Below are 23320 nucleotides of genomic sequence, written 5' to 3' on the forward strand. Positions count from 1 at the left end.
TGTAGATAGGCCTGTTAGTGTGGATTCCAAATCTCTGTTACTGTTATTTTGGGGATCAGGGACTGAAAAGATTGGGGAATCCTTGCTGTAGAAGTTATTTGCAATGAAACTGATTCACAGCATTTTAACTGAATATGAAAATTCCATTTATCTCCATTGTATTGGGGTGTCGGCGCATGTTCTCAAAACCTGAGCACAAAACTTATCTGCATAGTGACAAACAACTAGAGGCAAAAGAGCAATGCTGCTATTGGTAATGCTGATAAACAGGTGCTTTAAAACACTATATAGGTCACTATTCATGTCTATAAATTACTGTAGAAAAATAAAGTCAATGTTTTTAAGTAGCAACGTTCCTTTTTGAAAATCTTTCTGTTTTGAACCACTCTAAAGTTTGCTGCTGTTTTCACAAAATGAAGTGAAGGTGAGGGGAGTGTCTGGGCCTGTTCACTTTCTCTGGGCTTTGACCAAGCAAAATTACAGCTGGTTTGAGTTACACCTTAGTCTGCAGAGATTTCTCCAGGGCACTTTAGCCTTTTTCTGAGTTTTCTTTGACTCTCTGTCACAGTGATTATTGATCATTTGCAAATGTGATCGCTTCTGTTTTTGTGTTGCAGGGAGGAGATGGGGAGATGGACGTTACATCTGTCAGTGGGGCTCGGGCTTCTCGCCATCCTGTTGACCTGCTGTTATGCTGAAGGTGACAAAGACCAGAATCATTTTTACCAACAGTAAATCAAACTAAAAAAATAGTGTCTGATTCAAGCCAGAGGAACATGGAGGCTTTGATGATGTTTGCTTTTGTCATTAAAAGTCAATTGTACATCACAAAAAAAACAAGAAATATATTTTTGAATATATAACTAAATTACAAATTGATCAGTCAAAGCTATAACTGGCATGTAACTCAATGATTAAGCTAATCGATGGTTGGGGCCCTAAGTTTTACAAAAGCTCAGTGAACACACTATTGTAGACTAATGTACTATAGCACACAGTAGAATGTTACGGGCTACACAGAGTATCAATGACACATGACGTAATTTGTAATTGGAAAGATTTATCTTAAGATTTCTTTATCTATCTTTTATGCTTCTGTATGACTGTTAGGAAGCCCTGGGTTTCATTATCAACTCTATCAGCAGGAACTAAGATGTGCCAAAATTTGTTAAGTGTTATTGCAGGTATTCTAGCTACGCTTCACGGGTATTATTCTCACGTTGTTGCCTGTCTGTGACTCCTGACACTGTTCCTCACAATCTCCCTCTGTTGGACCCCAACAGTGAACTACTGCTTCACTTCCAGGGCCAAGACCTGCTCTGAATGTCTGCAGGCGGGGAAAGGCTGCGCTTACTGCCCAGATGAGGTGAGAGCCAAAAAGTGTAGTAATACAAAAGATCAAATCTGTCAGTACACCCTGAGTAGCATTTTGAGTCTTGGATGGTTCAGAGACTGGATAAAAGAAGCCTTGAGCTTAGCTACCGGAGGTGACTAATGAGGGGTAGATCTAACTAAGTACTCTTGAATTCTGCACACACAGATGTGGTAGCAGCTTGTGAATCACATTCTAAACATCCCCTCATTTCATTGTTAAGTTTATCTAAATAGGACCATAATTTACAATATAAACGTCATGCTGTGTTGAAGGAGACTTGAAACTAGCAACTGAGACCATAAACACATTAAAAAAATGTTTACTGAAATAACAAAGTGAGAAGTTGGGTCATGTCCTTATAGATTTCTATTCAATCGAATCTGTTTTTGAAACATAGGACTCGCCCCTTGCTGGCTGTTATAAAGAATGCAGTCTTAAAGCACTTCCATGTTGCCTTCACTTTTCAGACCAGGAAGCTGCGTTCATCTTTTACATACAGTCTGTGGGGGGGTAATGTACCCTTGTGCTGATTGGAACAGGGTTTATTCCTTGTCATTGTATTTACAAAAATTAATTTTATTCTGCTTCCAAAACTTTAACATGGTTTGTTAAATGAAGACATTACAAGAACAAAAAGCTTACCAATCAAACTTCTTGTTCTCTCAGACCTTCAATGGGCCTCGCTGTGACCTGTATGAGAATATACTCGCCCATGGCTGCTCTGCTGCAGCTGTCATTACGGCTGCAAGCAGTATGAAAATAGAGAAAGTAAGTTCATCATTTCATTTCTCTTCCAATCATTCTGTTATTCTTTTGTCTTAACTTTACTGAATTGTTTCAAATCGTAACTTTCCTGTGCTTCCTCTTTATTTCCTCAGAACCAACAAATCAACATGAAGCTTCAGCAGTCGCAAGTGTCTCCGCAACAGATGAGTATGACCTTTCTGCCAGGAGAGGAGAAAATGGTGGACATGGAGGTGTTTGCTCCAACCAAAGGCCCACTGGATCTTTATATTCTTATGGACTTCTCAAACTCAATGGCTGATGATTTGGACAACTTGAAGAGAATGGGCAAAGAACTAGGTGATCATATTTGCAACTGATATATGTTGTCATGACTGTCAAGTATGCATTCAATGTAATATTGATGGTGAATGTATTTCTTGTAGCTTTACTGGTGGAGAAGCTGTCAGATGATTACACAATTGGATTTGGAAAGTTTGTGGACAAAGTGATCGAGCCCCAGACTGACATGAGACCCTCAAAGTAAGAGAGAACAAGTGATAGTGAAGAAATCGATGCACATACTGTACATACAGTGGCATGATTATAAAGTGTTTCTGTTTTGTCCAAATTTGCTGTCTCCAACTTTCTCAGACTTGCTCAGCCATGGCCCAACAGCGATCCTCCATTCTCTTTCCAAAATGTTATCAAGCTGACAAAAGACTTGAACTTCTTCACCAGTGAGCTGCAGAAAGAGAGAATATCTGGAAACCTGGATGCTCCTGAAGGAGGGTTTGATGCCATATTACAGGCTGCAGTGTGTACGGTTAGTACAAACACAAAACAGATTTTCTGCCTAAATTTGGGTGGAAAAATAGACTTGAGTCCACAGCAATTGTGAGTTTAAATCTTGGGTCTAAAAATCACCCATATCTCTCTTAAGAAAGAGGCTAGAACCAGACTTCCCATTAAATTCTGTATCAATTATAAAAAAAATAGTATAGTAATACTATGTTCTTTTAGAAAGACAAGATAAATAGATCATCTATTACATATATAATTACCTAATACAAATGTTATATTCCTAAGCATTTCAGTACATAGTACTTAGAGTAGATAGGTTTTCTTAGTTTGATGTGACTATGCGTAGCTAAAGGTAGCTAACTTCAGAAAAATATTGCTTACTTTGGGATTTATAGTTAAATCAATGTCCCTTTAGGCTAAATTGTCTTTAAAGTTGCTATAATTAATATTTTTATTACAACAATAAATCAAATAACAATGCACAATATGATGCTTTTAGTCATAGCTCATTGCCTCTCAGCTAGATCGAGGCAACTACAGAGAGTAGCGTTTTTTTTAGCAAACTGTTTTGGTTTAACAGTCTGCAGCTTTAATGTTTTTATGTCACTACTCTCATAATCTTCATAATAATTTGACTGTCAAGTGGATATAAACACAATAAGAAATGAATGCAGATGTTGTGTGATGAACACACAAAGAATTAGAGCTTTTTTAGGACCTTTTGGTTCAGTGTTTTGGATTTCCAACCTGCAGCTTTAATGTTTAGATTGATCCTTAATGCATTCTTGACTTTATTTTTAGACACAGTAGGTCACTATAGCCTCTAAAAGCAGACTGCATAATACCCTCTCAGCACCAATAAGACAATGGTGGTGACTAGCTGGTGAACATTGTGGAGCTTTTAGCAGCCAACAAGCTTTTGTTTGTCATTAAAATGAGTGAGACCACAAACAGAGATAAAAGAATGTGAACACAGGAATTACACTTAACACTTGAATGCAACCACAATTCCAGATGGATGCTAACTTTGCTACCTGCATATTGTGTAAAAGCACAAATAAGTTCACCTTCACAACCTTAAATGTGGTGCTAAATCAGTGTAATAATCACAGATTTGTTTTTGCTGCCCCAAGTGTTCAAAATGTAGGCATTGCAGTTTTAAGAGATGTGGAATTAAAGGTACTCAAGAAAGGTTTTCAACCACCAATGTCCCTATCTCAGAGTTTTAATTAATATACTATAAGTCCACATCAATATTAATGAATTCTCCCTGACCATGTTCCCACCCTCTACTTAGTTTCATGAAATTTAATTTATAAACAAGCAAAAAATAAATAAAAAAATAGACAAACAGCATCTCTGCCTTGACTTTTCTTTTGCAGTGGGATAAAGGTCACTTTATATCTACAGTTTCCTTTTTTTTGTTTGTTTGTTGTTGTTTTTTTAGCAAAGGTTGCATTGTTTAGTATCCTTTCCCAACATATCCATGTTTTCTGTTAACCGTTATATCTTCTGCTCTCATTATATTTGTATGCTACTTCCAGGATCGGATTGGTTGGCGTCAACACAGCACCCATCTCCTGGTTTTCTCCACAGAGTCAGCCTTTCATTACGAGTCTGACGGTGCTAATGTGCTGTCGGGCATTTTACCGCGCAATGACGAGAAATGCCATTTGGATAAAAGTGACAAATATACAGAGGATATAAATCAGGATTACCCCTCAATTCCCACACTGGTCCGTCTGCTGGGAAAACATAACATCATCCCCATCTTCGCTGTCACTAACCACTCCTACACTTACTACATGGTTGGTGGGCTTTAGTTGTTCAACTTTAAAGTTATGAAATGTGGTGTAGGTCATCAATTTAATGTTTTGTATTGTTTGTGCCTCTGTGTGCAGAAACTCCAACAATATTTCCCCATTGCTGAAGTTGGTCTACTGCAAGAAGACTCATCCAATATCCTGCAGGTCATGGAGACTGCCTTTGAGGTAAAAGCTTACAGTTGCTCGCACTTTGGTTCAGTCAAATGACTGTGAGCGAAGCTTGTTTTGCTGATATTCTCATATATCCTTTCAGAATATCCGTTCCAAGATGAGTATCCGTGCAGAGGAGAGACCTAAGGCCTTCGAGGCTCAGTTCTTGTCCACCAGTGGACGAGTTGCAGAATACGGGGCCTTTGATTTCAGGCCTGGAGCGATTGTAGGTGGCAAAACTAGATGGAAACAAATTCAGTAATGTTGCTACCAAAGAGGACAGGTCCTCAGTCTGTCACCAAAATTGTAGTTTGTGCCAGGATAACTCTGTTTTGGTGCCTCAAAATAAGTAATTACTTTGGACACATTTTCATCCTGTCAAACAGAATAGATAATATTAGGTTTTACGGACACTTGAGTTGTAGAACCATATGGCCACAACTTTTTTTTTTTTTTTTCATTTGTAGGGGCTGAAAGTCAATGTAATGCCTTCTGAAGTGGTGGAAACATGAATGTCTGTGCGTGTGTGATTCCAGGGCAAGTTCAAGATGCGACTCAAAGCCCAACGAATGATCGATGAAGAGCCTGTCTGTCAGATGGATCCAAATGAAAAAGAAGGGACAATGAGAGTCAAACCTACAACCTTTAACGCTGCCGTTAACGTGAAGGCCTCGGTTTTGTGTCCGACCTGTGACTGTGAGAAGGTTAGACACAGATTAACACCAAACTGCACAAAAAGGAAAGTTGAAGTCAGCTTAATGTAAATTAGCTAATTGAAAAATGTCTTTCTCATCTTTCCTCCAGACTCCCATCACTAAAGCTGCCAGATGTCACTTCAACGGAGACCTGGTGTGTGGGAAGTGTCAGTGCTATGATGGCTGGTGAGACTTTAATCCTTAGTCCTTAAAAGAGACTAAAAAAGGTGGATTATGGCACCTCATGATGGACAGTTCCAGGTCTTTGGATTTGCTAAAATCCTTTTGTTCTGTCAACGTCTCTTCTTCAGGTTGAGTACCTTCTGTAACTGCTCAGCAAGTGCTTCAGCTCTGGACACAAACCAGTGCACAGCTCCAGGTATATCAGAGCCTTGCTCAGGCCGTGGAGACTGTCTGGAGTGTGGAACCTGTGTGTGCTACAACCCAGATCAGTTTGAAGGTCCCTACTGTCAGTACGACAAGACCCAGTGTAATAGATATGGAGGCTTCCTCTGCAATGGTACGCCAAATTGCGATATACATACAATGTATACAATATTACCTCTACAATCAAACTGTTAAATCATTTTTAAATTTTCCTTGCAGACCGTGGTTCTTGCGTTATGGGTCAGTGTGCGTGTACTGAGGGCTGGGAGGGCAATGCCTGTGAGTGCCCGAAGAGCAACCAGACCTGTCTGGATGCTAAGGGGGTGAGTAGAGCCCGCCATATTTGTATTATAATTACATTATCATGTCACCTTACATACATGTCTAGATTGTCTGACAATGTCTTTATGTGTACCAGGGTGTCTGCAATGGACGAGGTAAATGTGTGTGCGGCCGTTGTGAATGTCCAGACTCTGGTATCGAGATGACTTCAACCTGTGAGCCGAACTTCCAGGTGTGTGGATGTATTATTATATGTATATGTGCTGCAGTATACATCAGTGTGCACACAAGTGTGATTATAGATTTTTAGCCTTGTTATGCATGTCTGTGCATTGTTGCCTGAACTTCTTTTGATGTGTTTGTGTCCTGTTCAGGCCCAGTTAGGTGTGTGCGAGGCTACGAGGAGTTGTGTCCAGTGTCAAGCCTGGAAGACTGGGCAAAGGAAGGAAAAAGAAGAGTGTGAAAAGTGCCCCTTCAAAATTGTCCTGGTGGATGAACTAAAAGAAAGTAAGCACATCCAAATGGGGCAAAATGACTGCATCTGTTTGCCATTCAGTACTTTGAATAAATAATTATCCAGATATACTCAGGAAGACACAATGACACTTTGGCAGTAATGTGTAAATACACTAAATACATATATGTGTGTCCATTTATGTGTTTTCAGAGGAACAAGTGATGGATACATGTAGTTTTCGTGATGAAGATGATGACTGTACATTTCACTACACTGTGGAAAACCCTAAAGATCCGACGGTTAAAGACTTGGAGGTTCAGGTGCTTGAAAAGAAAGGTGAGTAAGAGGCTGTAAATGCAACACAAATGCTCTGTGCTTGCGTGTCAGCAAGGTTTGGATTATTTGTTATAACACTTTCCAATGTGATTTTGTCTTTTTAAAGACATTGTTTCGAAAATTACATGTAGTGTTCAGTGATTAAACTGCATGGCTTCTTGCTATGTGTGATTTTTGTAGTAGTTTGAAGAGTAAAGTGTTAAACTCTTACTAAAACATGAGTTATGAAGGACTTTAACTGTTAATTATTTATGTGGGAATATACAAAGGCAAAGAGAATTATATAAGAAGTAAAAGCAAGTTTTCAGTGGCAACAAGAAAACCAGCTTAACTTTCAGAATACTTAAAGATATCTCATTTTGCAGACCTGTTTTGCATCACACCATTTATATAGCTAGGGTCATGGTCATAGATACTTGATTTGTATCAGGATCTATAGGATTGTTCAGCCAAACAGCAAAGAAAATGTGGCTGTTTGATCCTTATTTAATTCATACAGTTTTTTCCTACCACTATATCTTACCGAACAATACATACCTAGAACCTTGAGTGTTTTTTGTACCCTTGAAATCTATTGCCTTGGAGCAGTTGCACATTTGATCAACTTTGTAGTACCATCTTGATTTTGAGGGTTAGGTTCAGAAATGGCTGCTTTTCAAATTTGGGAGGACTACAAAAAAATCCTTCCACCCCCATTTTATTGAAGTGGAGGCAGATATTTATTGACAGATGTCTTAAAAGCGGGACACATAAAATCAAAACTATGAATGGCTAGATACCACTAGAATTTCCAATGAAACCAATACAGTCACTTCAGAACAGGTGTGATGTGACTCTTACCATGTTGCAGTAAAATATCTAGCAGAAGTGCTTTGTGTCATCCCTGTTTTTCTGACTATCTACTTTTCGTGCCAACTCTTCAGATTGTCCCCCTGCTAGTCTCCTGTGGTTGCTGCCCCTCCTCTTGTTCCTCTTGTTGCTGTTAGGACTTCTGCTGCTCTGCTGCTGGAAATACTGTGCCTGTTGCAAATCCTGCTGTCAGGTATAAACACTCACATTTGGATCTTTAAATGATATATGATATTTCCAAATCACAGTTGAAGTAATTTCTTCTGTCTTTTCTTGACACAGAGCTGTCTTGCCCTGCTGCCTTGCTGTCGGAGAGGTAAGACATTTGTCGTAGTATACGTGTCAGTGTCGCTTTAAATCCTTCATCCTGCCACCATGTTGAAAGTGAGTCACTTTGTATTGTTTTCTCCAGGTCGCATGGTAGGCTTCAAGGAGGATGAGTATTTGCTCCGTCAGTCTCTGCTCACCTCAGACCATCTGGATACACCAATGTTGAGGACTGGCCCACCCAAAGGAACTGATGTGGTTCGCTGGAAGGTCACAGATAATGTGCACCGTGCACCCAATCACCAACAGGTTCTGATGAAGCCTAACCCCAAGGAGACCAGTGAGTTGATCTTTAAGTCTTTGCAAAGCAAAGTGGACTTTCAGTAAAACACCGTGTGTGGCAAAGTTTTGTCATGTAAATTATGGAAGCTATAACTTCTTTACATGTTTTCTCTTTCATTATTTGTAGTCCAGTACCCGATCTCCCTCCGACTAAACAGACTGTTCTCTGAGAACCTGTCTCGCCCTGAATCCAGAGACTCCGAACTACTCCGCAAGGATGTGGCTGATAATGTGAGTGTGTTTTTGTTTGTCAGTGGGCACATTTATTGATAAATAAATGATGATTGTACCAGTGAAGACCGTATTTGTTCTTCCCTACAGCTAAATGAGGTGTACAAGCAGATTCCTGGGGCACAGAAGGTGCAAAAGACTTCATTCAGGTAAGATCACTATATACATTGAAGAGGTTAGGAGTTCGCACCTATGAAAAGCAAAAACCATAACCGATTTTAATTTGCTTGCTATCCACTTTAAACCCTTTTATTGAAATCATACATCATTCCCAGCACTGCTGCCACAATTGGAATACTTTGTGGAAGTTCGGTTCCGTTAGTATGTCCAAATTTATGTTTTCAGTGCACTATGAGCTTGTCCCAGTGACATGGCCTGCAGTTCAGGCCATGATGTTACTCTAGGACTGGATTTTGACAGTCTGACTCATAGTCCTGTGAATGTCAAAAGAAAACAACAAACTTATTTTTGATTGCCCTGTGGCCTGATGCTCCTTCTTCAGTCTTGGACTCTGTTGTGGGTCATTTCTTTAGACCCAGTGATGATCCTTGACACGTAGAATGTGTTAGATTGACACAGAATTGGATTTTTACTCTCTGTAAGTTTCAGGTCCATGGTGAATTTTCAAGTGCATACCTGCAATAGATCAGAATAGCTCTTCCAGAAGGTGTTTTTAAACATGGAAGTAGCACTGGGATCAGTGGATTGCTGCACAAGCAATCCACTGATTGCTCATAAATTTCGATCAGGTGTTGTTTTTTTTGGAGTGGACTCAGAACTTCTTGATAGCACCGTGTAGATGTATAGTAACATGATTTTTAAAAGACCAGTTTTTTGCACTGTATGGAGATGTAGTTGTGAGATACGGTTTTCTTCATACTCAAAATCAAAAGTGGAATTGAAATGTCTATTCTCTTGCAAATTAATATAAAAATGCATTTGGTTCTTGCAGAATGCAGAGAAATGCCGGAAAAAGGTAACAGTCACATTGATACATTACATTACATTATCATCAGCATCACAGTTTGTTTGCCTTTTTAAAGATCTCAAGGTCATGTATGTCTGACTTTTCTGATTTTCCTGTACTCTTCAGGCAGGACTTCACCATCATGGACACCATCTTGTCTGCCCCTCGGAGCAGCTACCCAGATATTGTCAAACTCACTGAGAAGAATGTCCAATCTGGAAACTTCCATGACCTCAAAGTGATGCCAGGCTATTACACTGTGGCCACAGACAGAGGTAGCTATTCGTGTGTGTGTGTGTGTGTGTGGATGAAATGACAATTCTTCAGTTTGTTGCAGAGTTGAGCTGTTCACTGTCATTTTTACCACCTAAACCTTTGTCTGCTCTTCCTCTGCAGAGGCTGCGGGAGCAATAGAATTCCAAGAAGGTGTGGAGTCAGTAGATGTTCATGTGCCACTCTTTGTCAAAGATGAAGATGATGACAAGAAGCAGCTGCAGGTGGAGGCCAAAGATGTGCCACTGGGCATTGCAGAGATTGGAAAACGTTTTGTTAACATCACCATCATCAAAGAGCATGGTGAGAAGTCTCTGGAATTATAGGTTTGAACTTAAAAGCCAATTTTAATTATGCATGTACACCTTCTAAATCTAAGAAAATTAGACTTCCAGTTCTTTAGAATCCCTGTGACTTGACCTAATAAAAGCTGTTTAATCTTATTGATTGATTTTCCCCTTTCTTCTTCCCAGCCTCCAGTGTCTTCTCCTTCCTCCAGCCGTCTTACAACTACAGCAGGCAGGATGGAGTCGCCAACATCCCAATCAGCAGAGAGATCATTGAGGATGGACGTGCACAAGTCAGCTACCGTACACGGGATCTGACAGCCAAGGATAAAAAGGTGAGCGGACAACTGTGTACTGATGCTTTGCCATATATTTAAATTTTGTCTGTTAGCTTTTTTTCCTGAAGTATTATAAGATGTTTCCAGATGTCTTGGCATTTTTTTAACTTGATTCAAATGGGATTGGTAAGTGAACAAACTTCAGAAGCTATAGCCTGTTTGCATTGACCAGTTACTGTGATGAAGGTGAGCAATTTAACAACATCACTATCTTCTTTGTGTTTTAGGACTATATGAATGTAGAAGGAGACCTGACCTACGGTCCTGGTGAGACCCAGAAATTAGTTCCTGTCCGTCTGCTGGAGCTGGGAGAGGGAGATGGCCTGTTGGAAGACAAACAGGTCAAGCAGTTTGTCATGGATCTCAGTAACCCACGGCAAGGGGCCAAGCTGGGACGCTACCCAAGAACCACTGTCACTATCACAGACCTGCCAGGTGAATAAATGCAGATGTGTTTGGATTTAGTGCATTTTACCTACTTGCTCCCAGGCAAAGCATTGTTAACTAAGGTTGCTTTTCTGTTTTGCACATCATGTTTCATTATCCAGATCCCAGCGTAATGATGTTCAAAGATGGCATCCAGAGTTTCACCACATCAGATCCAACCTTTACCATCCCTGTGGTCCGCACTGGTAACCAGGACAGTCCTACCATAGTGAAATGGCGTACCAAGAAGGGCCAGCCATCTGGCACTCTGAAGTTTGGTCCTAGAGACACAAAGAAGGACATAGTGATAGACCCCAAAGCTTACCCTGGCCTGAATCAGCCAGGGGAATTTCAACTGGAGCTGTTTGATCCGAGCAGCAATGCTTCAATTGGAGAGAGAAAAACCACTCTTGTCAAGGTCACAGATAACGGTAAGACGCTAGTGAGGAGACTTTAAATTAATCTTTAGTTCCAAAGCAAGTTTGAAGTAAAGATTCAATGTAATGGTGTTAAGCGGAATTTTAAAGGGTCATTCCTAAACAGAGATCTGGTTTGTTTGTTTCCTCTAACTTCCTATGCTTCCTGCAGGTCCAAGATCTCCAGAATTTGCACAGTTGACTCAGAAGGGCTACATAAACCAGAAGTGCACCTCCCCTGGCGGTCACCTTCTCTCCCCCGAAAACCTTCAAGCCAAAGCAACTGGACCCAAAAACATCCACCTCAACTGGGACCCATTGCCTGGTAACCCCATGGGGTACAAGGTACATCAGATTTACATGATGACAGCTATTTCACTGTAGTTGATTCCTAACAGCTACATTTTTTGTATATCTCAAATACATTTGTTTGGCTATATGTTTTAGGTGAAGTATTGGATCTATGGTGACCAAGAGAAAGATGCCCAGGTCTTAGATGTAAAGACCCCTCAAGCCACCTTAACGAATCTGTACCCCTATTGTGACTATGAGATGCGAGTGTGTGCCTACAATGCAATGGGAGATGGCTATGATACCGACATTGTTTCCTGTCAAACGCTAGAGGATGGTAATTATTTTGAATCTAGTAAATTACAGTTTAAAGGAAATGCTACAACTATACTGGATTACAGTGGAAGAGCAATCCTTTACTACATTTTGTCCTTTTTAAGTTCTTAATTTAATTTTGTGTGAATCTACTTTGAGGAAACAGCTATAGCACTGTCAAATCTAAAGCAGTTAACTGCAGTGTTACAATCCAACCGCTAGGGGCTGGCTGGATGCAACAAAATAACCAGGTGTTGTTGGTTTTAGGTAAAGGGATTTATTGCTTAGTAGCAATAAGGAACCTAAAAGTGACAAAAAACACAAGACTGGTGGGTGTTGCTAAATCAAAGAACGGGATAAAACAAAACGAAGGCTAACAGAGTTCCCAAATTATCTAAACCCAAAACAAAACAACGAAACTCCTTAGCCAAACTTAAATACAACAGCAACACCCACCACCAGGAACAAAAACTAATACAAAGTGTGCACAAAATTAACTAAACAAAACTGGTGCCTCACACTCACTGATTACAGAGTTCACAAAGACTCTAAAGACAGAGTGGCTTCTTCACTAAGGTGGCAGGCTGATAACTGGAGTCTCAGTCTCCACTTGAGACAGTAGGCTCCACACCAAGGTAGCAGCCGCCAACAGAAACCCAAAGTGTCGGCAGAACCCACCAGGAATATCTACCGACCGAATTGTCTGTGGTACCCACCAACCCACCACAAATACCTGCAGACTGAAACACATCGACATACAAACAAATTTTCACTCACAAAAGAGGCACCAGGGTGGACTGGTCATGAATACCAGCCACCCAGACTAATGACATGGTGGCAGCTATATAGTTTGCAGGTGTGTGAAGGCTGCCTCTGGTTGGTCTGAGGAGGAGGGGAGCTGGAGGGTGGCCCAATCAGGAAGGTCTGAAGGCGGGGCGAACAGAGCTGCAGTGCAGGTCGTCATCTTCATGGCCATTAGCTGCAATGGCTGGCAGCTGGTGTTGCAGACTCTCAGGGACAGCCACAGCTAAACCCACTCTTGTAATTTTTCCCACACAACAGGCCCTAAAAAGACACCTCAAAAACAGACATACTATAGAAATGTGGTGTACTGATTCATGACAGTTAATGCTCACACCTGTTGCACACCAAGACCACGTATGCTTAACTGTTCAGTTAGCTACACCACAGTCACACCTTGCAGCTACTAGGTGTAAATATTCAGCAGTTACTCTCTGTACAGGAACTAGTATGAATTAAAAACAGCTCCTGCTCTTTTTCCTGTAGTGCCTGGTGAACCTGGTCGTCTTGCCTTTAACGTCATCAGTCCAACTGTCACTCAGCTCAGCTGGGCAGAGCCTGCGGAGACCAATGGCAACATTACAGCTTATGAGGTCATCTACACACCCATTGATGATGAACTGAGTAAGAGAACCACCCAAAAATGGAAAGATTCTACACATGGTTGCATCATATAATTTTCGTCATATCCTAACACATTTTTTCTCTCACAGAGCCCGTAGGAGCAGCTAAGAAAGTGAAGATTGACAACCCTAAGAAACGAATGCTGTTGATTGAGAACCTCAAGGACGCCCAAACCTACCAATACAAAGTCCGTGCCAAGAACAGTGTAGGATGGGGCCCCTTCAGAGATGCTAGCATCAACTTGGCATCGCAGCCTGCCAGACCTCTGTCCAGTAAGTCTGTGATGAACACATTACTGGAGCACTTACTGTTAATCTGCTAAGCTCTTGTCTTCCTGCAGAGATTTATTTCTCTCTCTTTCTGTCCATAGTTCCCATCATTCCAGACATCCCTATTGTAGATAATGAGGCAGGAGATGAGTATGACGGCTACCTGATGTACAGCGATGATGTGCTGAAGACACCTGCAGGCTCCAAGACACCCAGTGTCTCTGGTGATGGTGGGTACCAAGAGGCAAAAGCACAAGCTTCTCATAACAGTTGATAGTGTAAACTTGTTGTGCTGCTCCTCTGTTCTGATGCATTTTTGGCTATGGAAACATGCATGTGCCTGCCAAACTTGGAGAGTGAGCTATTACCAATGGATCCAATTATTTCAGTCTACATTTTCAGGGCATCTTTGTTTTTGTAGCCCATGCAGCATGACTGGTGTCATACCTCCGTCAGAGGTGTTGGTTAGATCTGTGCTGCAGAAAATCATCCAACTTGATAGGCTCAATATGTAAAATGTCCTTCTCCTTTTGTCCTGGCTCATTCTTATTTTTTGGGTTTTCTATATAAAATGCCTGAAATGTTGTCAGTAATGCTTTCCCCCACTATCATCGCTGACATTAAGGAAAAAGCTAGAAGAGCTTTGATGCTCAGAAATGGCACCATACTCATGGCTCTACCTTTCTTTTAGCGCTTCCATCTGGCATTTTTCCTGCAGGCAATGCCCCAGCCAGGCAGCAGCAAAAATCTGCTTCCAGTGCATCCCCACATATATGCAGTAGATGTTTTTTTATGATCACTAACCTCAAAATCTTCCCTCATCGAATCTGCTTTCACTCCTGCTTTTTGCGGCCACTGTGTTCTTAGCTCTCTCTGGAAGACAGTCTTAAAGTTGCTTTTTGCCTTAGAATGTAATTATGACAGTGATGTATAGTGGAAAAAGCACTTCTTTCCTACAAATCTATCCTTCGCCTGCTTGCTTCTCCCCTTTGACCACAAAATCAAGGCTGGAAATATGTCAAGTTGGTGGGGTCCAACCTGGATCTCCGTAAGGTGTCCTGGAAAAAGCGAGTGGAGGTCATCCCCCATCGGCTCAGCACAGACACAGAGGCGAGTTCAGATGAGGCCCCCCGCCCCAGCCGCACCCAAACACCCTTGCCAGGTGAAGACCTCTCCATCAAACCCACAGATAGACAGTCAGGCAGATAGCATGTCAGCTGCTGTGCACGGCCAGTCATGTCCCCAGCAAGGCAGTAGCGTTTCTTTCTGCCTTCTTGATGTGATCCACTCAGAAATATTACCATTTGCCTACTCATTCAGTTTTGGGCTTCAGTCCTTGTCCGTTTGCCCCTAGTTGGCACCTATTCCATCTATCCTCCCGCCACCAGAGAGGAGCTCTGGCATCAACTGCTCCACCTCCAGTTGATGATCGGGAGCAGGCTTTTCCAGGTGCCTGTCTCTGTCTCTTCTCTCTACATCCCACTGGGAAGGCAGTGATCTGGATCAGCTTGCAGTCGTGCTAAAGGCTTCAGAACTCTACAGCAGTGTGAAAATAATGGGTCCCGAATAAATTACAGTCTCATTTCTGCAAGGCAGTTTCAACGATGACATCTTGTTCTTCAGCTGTTTTTACTTTCATCTTCAAAAGTGCCTTGTTCGATGTGAAGCATCTCATGAAACTGGTGTGTAGAAATTCACCTATTTACATTTACTCACAAGGGGGAGCTGTTCGGCCAGCATAAGACACGTGTCAACTGTTAAAGTAATGCCATCCTACTTGAGATCTGCAGATGAAGACATGTTGATGTTTCTAACTTCCTGCTAAAAAAAATGAAAATTATAAACCTACATATTGTCTTTTGCACCACATGTAGGAAATTTATGTTGCAGCTGCATGCCAGTGTGTGCAAGAGGTGTGGCTCAAGTGATTTTGTAGTTTTATACAAAATCCTTTGGCAGAAAAAAAACCTCTCAACTGGATTAACATTCATTTTTGGATGGTTGTAGTGCTCTTTGCCTGCAGGTGGAACAGCTGACACAAAAATATTTTCTTCCTTGTAGATGGCAAACATTTGTTAAACAGTGTACCCTGTAAATGATATTATGAGGACTAAAAATGTAAGTCTGAAGCTGCCATTGATTGCTGTCCCTCTGTAGGATGTCTGTGGCTGGTTTCAGGTGCTTCATGTCATCCTGGCACTGTGTTGCTCTTTTCAGGATAAGAATAAATGAATTCTAGCGACTACACTTGTTTGTCTGTTGACAGTCATTGCTCTCACTGTGGCATTTTACAGATTACATGATGAACGGGAAGTGGGACCAAAACTTCCTTTTCCCAGGAGGTTCAACGACACGCAACTTGTCAGCATCTTCGTCACCAATGTCCACTCTGAGCTCAAACTACAGAGGGGGAGGCGGCTCCTTCACTACAGAAACAACCACCACCTACATGTCCGGACCAGGTAGGGTAGACACCAGTACCTGCGCTTAGAAAAGTATTGACAAAATGTCAAGCTATTTCACATTTTTGTCTTTCTATCTTCATGTAGGAGGCTCTCGCAGACAGGACATAATTGGAGGAGGGGTTCACACATCTGAGGTCATCATGAGAAAGCGTTCAGAGAACAGAGGTTACACAGATGAAAATATCCGTGACTCTATTGTCATGGGAGATGTGCCAAGCAAGTTCCCAGATCTAGGTATGTTTCAATCAGCGGTTTGACTTCATTCCAGAGAGGATGTAGCAGGAATTATTTTTGTCTTTCCGACCACAAATATTTACTCTGGAGTGCTATATTCATGATACCTCGGCGGGTAAAGTGTGCAGGTGCATGAGGCCGATGGCTTGGACATCTGTTAGCAGGGTTGGGGCTGTTGGCTGCACAGCAGGCTTATCCAGCCACACTTTGCAGGAGCTACGCTGACTATCGCTGTTTCTCCCTCCCTCCCCCTGTTTCCTCTATTTATTTTATTCTTCCTTTATTACTTCACTCCCTACCTACCCTCCTCCCCGTCCTGTTGTGGTACTTCCTTCATTTTATTTTCCTCTCCTCTTTTTCATCCCGTCCTCCTCCTTTGGCCCCTCTGCTCAATGCGTCATCAGGTGGGTTCGGCTACACTGGGATGCAGAGCACCTCTCAGAGCCAGTTCAGCTACAGCCTGTCTCAGGGTTCGAGGGCCAGGACCCAGTCTTCAGACATCCATGAAGCTTTGTATAATCTGGACAGGGTACTCCAAGGTAAATCTGCAGCATACAAGCATGAAGGCACTGGATGTTTGCTGGGTGTAACGCAGCCCTCTGCAGTCATCTTCATTGCTGCTTCTCTGATACTTTGTCTCCCTCTCTGTTTTAGCAACTACCAACCCTTATGTTTTACATTAATGGTAGCCATCTTTTAAAAAAAATGTGTATTATGTTTTTTATGTTGTCATAAAGTCTGATAATACTGTGGTGGTAGAAACTGTGTATGTCTGAATTGGCTAATGAAAAGCAGTGCATTTGAATGCGATGTTGTCAGCAAATGACACGTCAAATGAATGCCACTGCTACTCTGCTGTTACACATCTGTGCAAATATGCAACTGTTTGCTAACCTCTTTGCCAAAGCAGCTTTATGAGTCCAGCATTGATCATTCCTGTGTCCAAAAAAAATTATTTTTGCTTCACAGATTTCTCAAAAATCCAATGATAATTGGATATACATTACCGTTCAAGAGTTTGGAGTCACCCAGACAATTTCATGTTTTCCATAAAAACTCACACTTTTATTCATGTGTTAACATAATTGCACAAGGGTTTTCTAATCATCAATTGGCCTTTAAACACGATTAGCTAACACAATATAACATTAGAACACAGGAGTGATGGTTGCTGGAAACCGGTCTCTGTACCCCTATTTAGATATTTCATTAAAAATCAGCTGTTTCCAGCTAGAATAGTCATTTAGCACATTAACAATGTCTAGACTGTATTTCTGATTCATTTCATATTATTTTCATTGAAAAAAATGTCTCTTCTTTCAAAAATAAGGACATTTCTAAGTGACCCCAAACTTTTGAATGGTAGTGTGCCATCAACAAAAGATTTTCACATTATAGGTGTCATGATAATGACAGCCTGGTAGACACGTCAGCATCAACACAGCATACGTTAGAGTTATTGTTAAAGAATCTCTCAACACTTTCATTTTGAATATAGTTCTTTTTCTCATTCATTCATTTGACTTTTATCTGGAGAGGTCATTGAGGGCATTTCTCAATTTTCAGTATGTCAAGAGTTCAATTTTGTATTTTGTATTTTTTGCACAAAAAGTGGTAACATACTCAGTTAGCAAAATTAAAGATGAATTTTACCGACAGCATTTTCTTTAAAATTCTATGAATATTGCAATATTTTCATCATGATTTTTTTGGGTTACAATATTTGTCTAGTGAAAATGGGATATCATGATAGCCCTACTTAAAAATAGGTCTCTACTAGACACTGCATTATGAAATAAGGACAATGAAATGGACAGACAATTAACACGTCTCTGCTCATTGCTTTCAACCCTACAGTGACATTAATGGACATAAATTACTTGTGAGATACCAGGACTCAATTAGGATTTTGTTGGTTAAAACATGTCTTGAAAGATATGCTGTAAAAGTACTGTTTGTTTGTTTTTTTAATTTGAGTCTGAACCTGTCTAATTCTGTCTCTTTGTCACTCACATCTTGTGTGCCATTTGTCAGATGCCCGACTTTCTCCCGGTGTCCCGGACACGCCCAGCAGACTGGTATTTTCTGCTCTGGGACCGACTGCTCTCAAAGTCAGCTGGCAGGAGCCCCATTGTGAGAAAGACATCCTGGGCTACTGTGTCCTCTACCAGCTGCTTAATGAAGGTAGTTGCAAAGATTTACTTGTGCCAGTTGCATCCACACTGTCCCCATGTGTCAAACAATGATGCTGAGTAACCTCCTTTTTCCTGCAGGTGAGATGAAGCGTATCAACATAACAAACCCAGCAGAGAACTCTGTGATTATCCAGGACCTGCTGCCCAACCACTCCTACCTGTTTAAGGTGAAGGCTCAGAGCCAGGAGGGCTGGGGTCCAGAACGAGAAGGAGTCATCACCATCGAATCCGCTGTCGACCCAAAGAGCCCCCTCAGCCCCATGCCAGGTGCCGATCCTGCTCTTTCCAGAATCAACTCACAGACTCAATGACTATGTTTTTATCCAGAAGACACTTTCTTTTGTTCATTCTGTTTTCTGTCTCATCTTCCTCCAGGCTCACCATTCACACTGAGCACTCCCAGTGCTCCAGGCCCTCTGGTATTCACGGCTCTGAGCCCTGATTCTCTGCAGCTCAGCTGGGAGAAACCTCGCAAACCCAACGGAGACATCCTGGGCTATGTGGTCACCTGCGAACAGCTGCATGGTGGAGGTGAGGCTTTCATAAATTAAAAAATACTTCTATATTTGATTTGTGCTTCTTCCAGGCCCCATAAAGCTGTTAGTTTTTGGTGTGAAATGTCTGTCTCTTGTTTCTTCCAGGAGATGTGCGATCCTTCCAGGTGAATGGTGACAGTGCTGAGACCAGCCTGACTGTTCCAAACCTGACTGAGAATGTTCCCTACAAGTTTAAGGTTCAGGCTCGAACCACACAGGGCTTCGGTCCAGAAAGGGAAGGCATCATCACCATTGAGTCTCAGGATGGAAGTAAGATTAAACCTACAGGTTTCATTGCATTTGATGAGTAAAAAATTCTAATAGAGACTGAAATGCTGTGTAACATCTGTCATAGAAACATTATGTCTAAGATTATGTCTAGGATTTTACTATTTTCTCTCTTATTAGGACTGAAAATGCATAAATATAAATTTTCCTAAAGATGGCACAGGAGAAATGATCTAAAACAACTCAGTTTATCCCCTTAGCAACATGAATGTTAATGACAACATAGCTTTAGATTCAAGGACATCCTCTGTAGAGAGAGTTTTGGACTGAGGGTATGATAGAGCAAAGCTTGAGTGTTGGAATTTTACAGTTTGATTATGTGGGACATAAATATGCTCACTAAATTTAAAAGTTGCTACCAGAGAAAAGTTAGAGGTTCCTCTGTAGAGCATGAATGGTAAAGTGTTATGCGATCAGGCCTATAGATTTTAAAATCCTGTGTAAATGCTTGAGAATTTGAGTTAAGGCTGGTATTTTAAGGTTAAAGAGCCGCTAAAAAGCAAAAGGTTGATCCTCTGGACACCAAAAGTTAGGCAGCTATTATTCATAAAGTTTAGTCACATGACTGTTAAATTATAAAACAATATGCTGAGACTTCCTGCCTTTGATCATCCAATGACCTAAAATATTCTCACCTGTAGACCATTTACTCATATTTCAGGATTATTCAGAGTGGCGTTTTACCATCCCAATCACTTTCTATTTTTGCCTTTTAGTACATTGCAGTACGCTAATGATTGCATTTCTGTCCTTCCCTGTCTTCTCTAGGTGCTTTGTCTCAGTATAACACCCAATCTATGACCAGGAGGGAAATTTTCCAGATGCCAACAGAAGTGAGCACGCTAACCAATGTGTCCCACACCATGATCAACGACCCCTATTTCTCAGGTATTAAAAATAGTTAGTTTCATTTTGGGGTGTTGTGATATACTGGTATTGATGATACATACACTACTGTTCAAGGGTCTGGGGTCAGCAATCAATTTCATGTTTTCCACGAAAACTCACTCATGTGCTAGCATAATTGCATAAGGGTTTTCTATTCATCAATTAGCCTTTCAACACCATTAGCTAACACAATGTAGCATTAGAACACAGGAATGGTAGTTGCTGGAAATGGTCCTCCATACCCCTATGTAGATATTCCACTGAAAGTCAGTTAGCTCGGCTATAATAATCATTTACCACATTAACAATGTCAAGACTGTATTTCTGATTAATTTAATGCTATCTTCATTGAAAAAACAACTGCTTTTGTTCAAAAATAAGAACATTTCTAAGAACACCAAATTTTTTAATGGTAGTGTATGATACCAAATAAATAAATAGTAAATAAATAGTATACAATAATAAATAGTAAATAATTCATCACCAATAGCAATCTGGTTCAGACCAATTTAAGAATAGCATAGAATACAGTTATGATTACAGATTGTCTCTCCACAGACACAACACACAATAACCAACTCACATTTGACTGATTTTCTTGGATATTGTAAATTGTTTTGATCATGATAAGTGTGTAGTGCAGGGGTCGGCAACCCGCGGCTCTTTCATCCCCGTGTTGTGGCTCCCTATAACTTTGGAAAAATAAATAATCAGCAGACTATTTAATTAAATTTTCTTTTATTTTAGATTGTTAGTTTTTAAAATTGAATTCTAAATTTGAAGATTATGGTGATCTTGTAACATCAAAATAAAACATTCTAAATTTTCGTCTGTCAAAACATGCGTCCCAGCCGTCAATCTGCGACACTCGCCGGGCTGCGTGTATTCATTTGGAGTCCTGTTGATCTTTGGATCCCAATGTTTGCTCTACATTCATTCAGCAGCGGCGGGCCACCATTCCTAAATCCTAGCCGTCGCTCCTTCAAATTTCTTTCTTTTTTATTGTCGCAAATACACCACTGCTGCACATCTCCACCTTCACAGCAGAGCCCTGCATTGTGTCAGGTACTTGTGAATACTAAGGTAAACTATGGATAACTGTCTTGCTCAGTATCTGCTCCTTGATATGTCAGGTTAATATGACGTTACTCGCGAGAACACGGCTCGATGTCACATCCAGCATCCAGGCAGCAGGTCTGAGAGTCAGAGGAGTGTCTTCTTGGAAAATAGGGCAGCGACTTACCGGAGAAAAGTTATTAGCTTAAGATAAATAGATAAATAGATTTTACAAGTTAAATAGACATTCGCAAATTATTGATTTCCAGCTAACATACGTAACATATGAGGTCCAGGAGCAAAAATGGCATTAACCAAGTAAGATAAATATTAGTGGTAGGACACAGTTAAAATAATGAATCTATCTAATTAGAGGCTTTGTAATTAATTTATCCCGACTGATTAACAAGGGCATAGAGGTAAAAAGGCGACATTTTAAATGCCAAAAGGATTTTGCGGCTCCTGGTGTTTTCTTTTCTGTGGGAAACAGGTCGAAATGGCTCTTTTGAGTGTTAAAGGTTGCCGACCCCTGTGGCAATCTGGCATTATGTCATTGCTTAAGATGCATTTTCTCATTAACCCATGGTGTTTTCTCTCTAACAGACGGGATGATGATGACCACACAGCACACAGAGACCAGCGGCATGATGACACATCAGATCACCAAGGAGGTGGTTCAGAGGAGCGTCATGGGAGGAACTACTGTCACAAAGAAGATGTTTTATGAATCTTAAAATCTAATTCAACTAGGTCCAACTTAGCATCCAAAGGTCTAACATGATGAGGAATCCTATCTTTTTAAAAGGAGTCAGCTTCAGAGTACTGACCCACCATCACTGCATGTTTGTATATATGTGTGAGTGAGATTCCAGCCAAATACAATCCATTTCATGTAATAATTAGATGGAGAGGAGGCCGTTTTCTCATGTCTGTTACAAACTGTGGCCACTTTCCTCCGTAAGTGAGGTTCAGTTTAACGATTCCATTTGTTCCTGATGTGTTTCTTACTGTTGGACTCCACTCCCTCTGTCGGCTCAGATCTGGTAACACACACTGGGGCTTTAAAGATGTCAACATGGGTCAGTAATCTGGCTATGCTTAAGTAATCCAAAGTGACCTCTCCCCTCCTCTCCTGTCCTACTCCAGCCTATAAGAGCTATTTATTCTGTTTTGTATATTTCAGGTTAAACTCCACAAATTTCAGCCCATATTTTGACTGAACACTCTCCGAGATGTACCTGTTTCCAGGAGGTTAGTGGTTTTGGATGCTCCGATTAGGTTCAGTTTTATCCAAGTGCTCCTGTCTTGAGTGATCAGTGGTGAGTTTATGGTATTTGTTCATAGATTTGTGTTGTATAAAAGAGTGATTAAAAAAAAAATTTCAAGCATATTTAATACTTTTTAAGATTTTTACTTATGCAAACATTGACTTTAATCCCAAATATAGAGCTACATGTGCATTTCCTGCTGTATTTTACAATACATGCGAATGATCAAATGTCTGTTAGATGTAATATGTTTTTGTATTTCATAAGTTGTCATCACTTCAGTTTGGTATTTTTCATGTGTTTCTTCACTTTGCAAGGCCATTTTCAGTAGATTAATATTTGAACAGTAAGATATCTGGGACAAATGGTGTGTTATGACAGAAAGATTGTATTCGCTTCTACTACAAGTCCTGCTGTATTTTGGCTTGAAAATACTTTAATAAAACACATTGTATGAAAACACTCTTAGCATGAAAAGATGACATTGATAAATGGATGAACTTTTCACTAAAAACACCTTCAGTAAAGTGTTCATGCACTTTTAATCAACATGCATCACTTATTTTCTGGCAGTTGAACTTCTTTTTGCATGTCATTTCTATTGCACTTAATAAAGATTTGAAATTTTGAAAAAGTACTATAATGTATATGAGTGTGTA

General features: G+C 40.7%; 1 protein-coding gene across 4 annotated transcripts in view; it reads left to right on the forward strand.

The window, feature by feature from the left end:
• The window catches only part of itgb4 (integrin, beta 4), a 40145-nt gene extending 16847 nt beyond the window's left edge, over positions 1-23298 (forward strand). For 3 of the 4 annotated variants that reach the window (XM_051939218.1, XM_051939215.1, XM_051939217.1), the window contains exons 2-42: positions 618-700; positions 1284-1366; positions 2042-2143; positions 2254-2458; positions 2545-2641; positions 2753-2924; positions 4447-4710; positions 4804-4893; positions 4982-5104; positions 5415-5582; positions 5683-5759; positions 5885-6093; positions 6180-6283; positions 6379-6474; positions 6617-6749; positions 6910-7035; positions 7959-8077; positions 8167-8200; positions 8297-8491; positions 8621-8724; positions 8815-8873; positions 9677-9700; positions 9818-9966; positions 10088-10267; positions 10438-10586; positions 10817-11024; positions 11138-11446; positions 11604-11776; positions 11879-12059; positions 13325-13462; positions 13552-13734; positions 13833-13961; positions 16026-16193; positions 16281-16430; positions 16835-16969; positions 18465-18614; positions 18704-18892; positions 19001-19156; positions 19267-19431; positions 20218-20337; positions 21997-23298. In XM_051939218.1, coding sequence (XP_051795178.1) covers positions 625-700; positions 1284-1366; positions 2042-2143; positions 2254-2458; positions 2545-2641; positions 2753-2924; positions 4447-4710; positions 4804-4893; positions 4982-5104; positions 5415-5582; positions 5683-5759; positions 5885-6093; positions 6180-6283; positions 6379-6474; positions 6617-6749; positions 6910-7035; positions 7959-8077; positions 8167-8200; positions 8297-8491; positions 8621-8724; positions 8815-8873; positions 9677-9700; positions 9818-9966; positions 10088-10267; positions 10438-10586; positions 10817-11024; positions 11138-11446; positions 11604-11776; positions 11879-12059; positions 13325-13462; positions 13552-13734; positions 13833-13961; positions 16026-16193; positions 16281-16430; positions 16835-16969; positions 18465-18614; positions 18704-18892; positions 19001-19156; positions 19267-19431; positions 20218-20337; positions 21997-22127 — 5823 coding nt within the window. In that variant the 5' untranslated portion in view covers positions 618-624 and the 3' untranslated portion in view covers positions 22128-23298. The remainder of the gene's footprint in view (positions 1-617; positions 701-1283; positions 1367-2041; positions 2144-2253; positions 2459-2544; positions 2642-2752; positions 2925-4446; positions 4711-4803; positions 4894-4981; positions 5105-5414; positions 5583-5682; positions 5760-5884; positions 6094-6179; positions 6284-6378; positions 6475-6616; positions 6750-6909; positions 7036-7958; positions 8078-8166; positions 8201-8296; positions 8492-8620; positions 8725-8814; positions 8874-9676; positions 9701-9817; positions 9967-10087; positions 10268-10437; positions 10587-10816; positions 11025-11137; positions 11447-11603; positions 11777-11878; positions 12060-13324; positions 13463-13551; positions 13735-13832; positions 13962-16025; positions 16194-16280; positions 16431-16834; positions 16970-18464; positions 18615-18703; positions 18893-19000; positions 19157-19266; positions 19432-20217; positions 20338-21996) is intronic. The other variant, XM_051939219.1, reaches the window with a different exon arrangement.
• Positions 23299-23320: the final 22 nt, after the last annotated feature.

The sequence above is a fragment of the Acanthochromis polyacanthus genome, chromosome 19 (assembly GCF_021347895.1).
Source record: "Acanthochromis polyacanthus isolate Apoly-LR-REF ecotype Palm Island chromosome 19, KAUST_Apoly_ChrSc, whole genome shotgun sequence".
NCBI lineage: Eukaryota > Metazoa > Chordata > Actinopteri > Pomacentridae > Acanthochromis > Acanthochromis polyacanthus.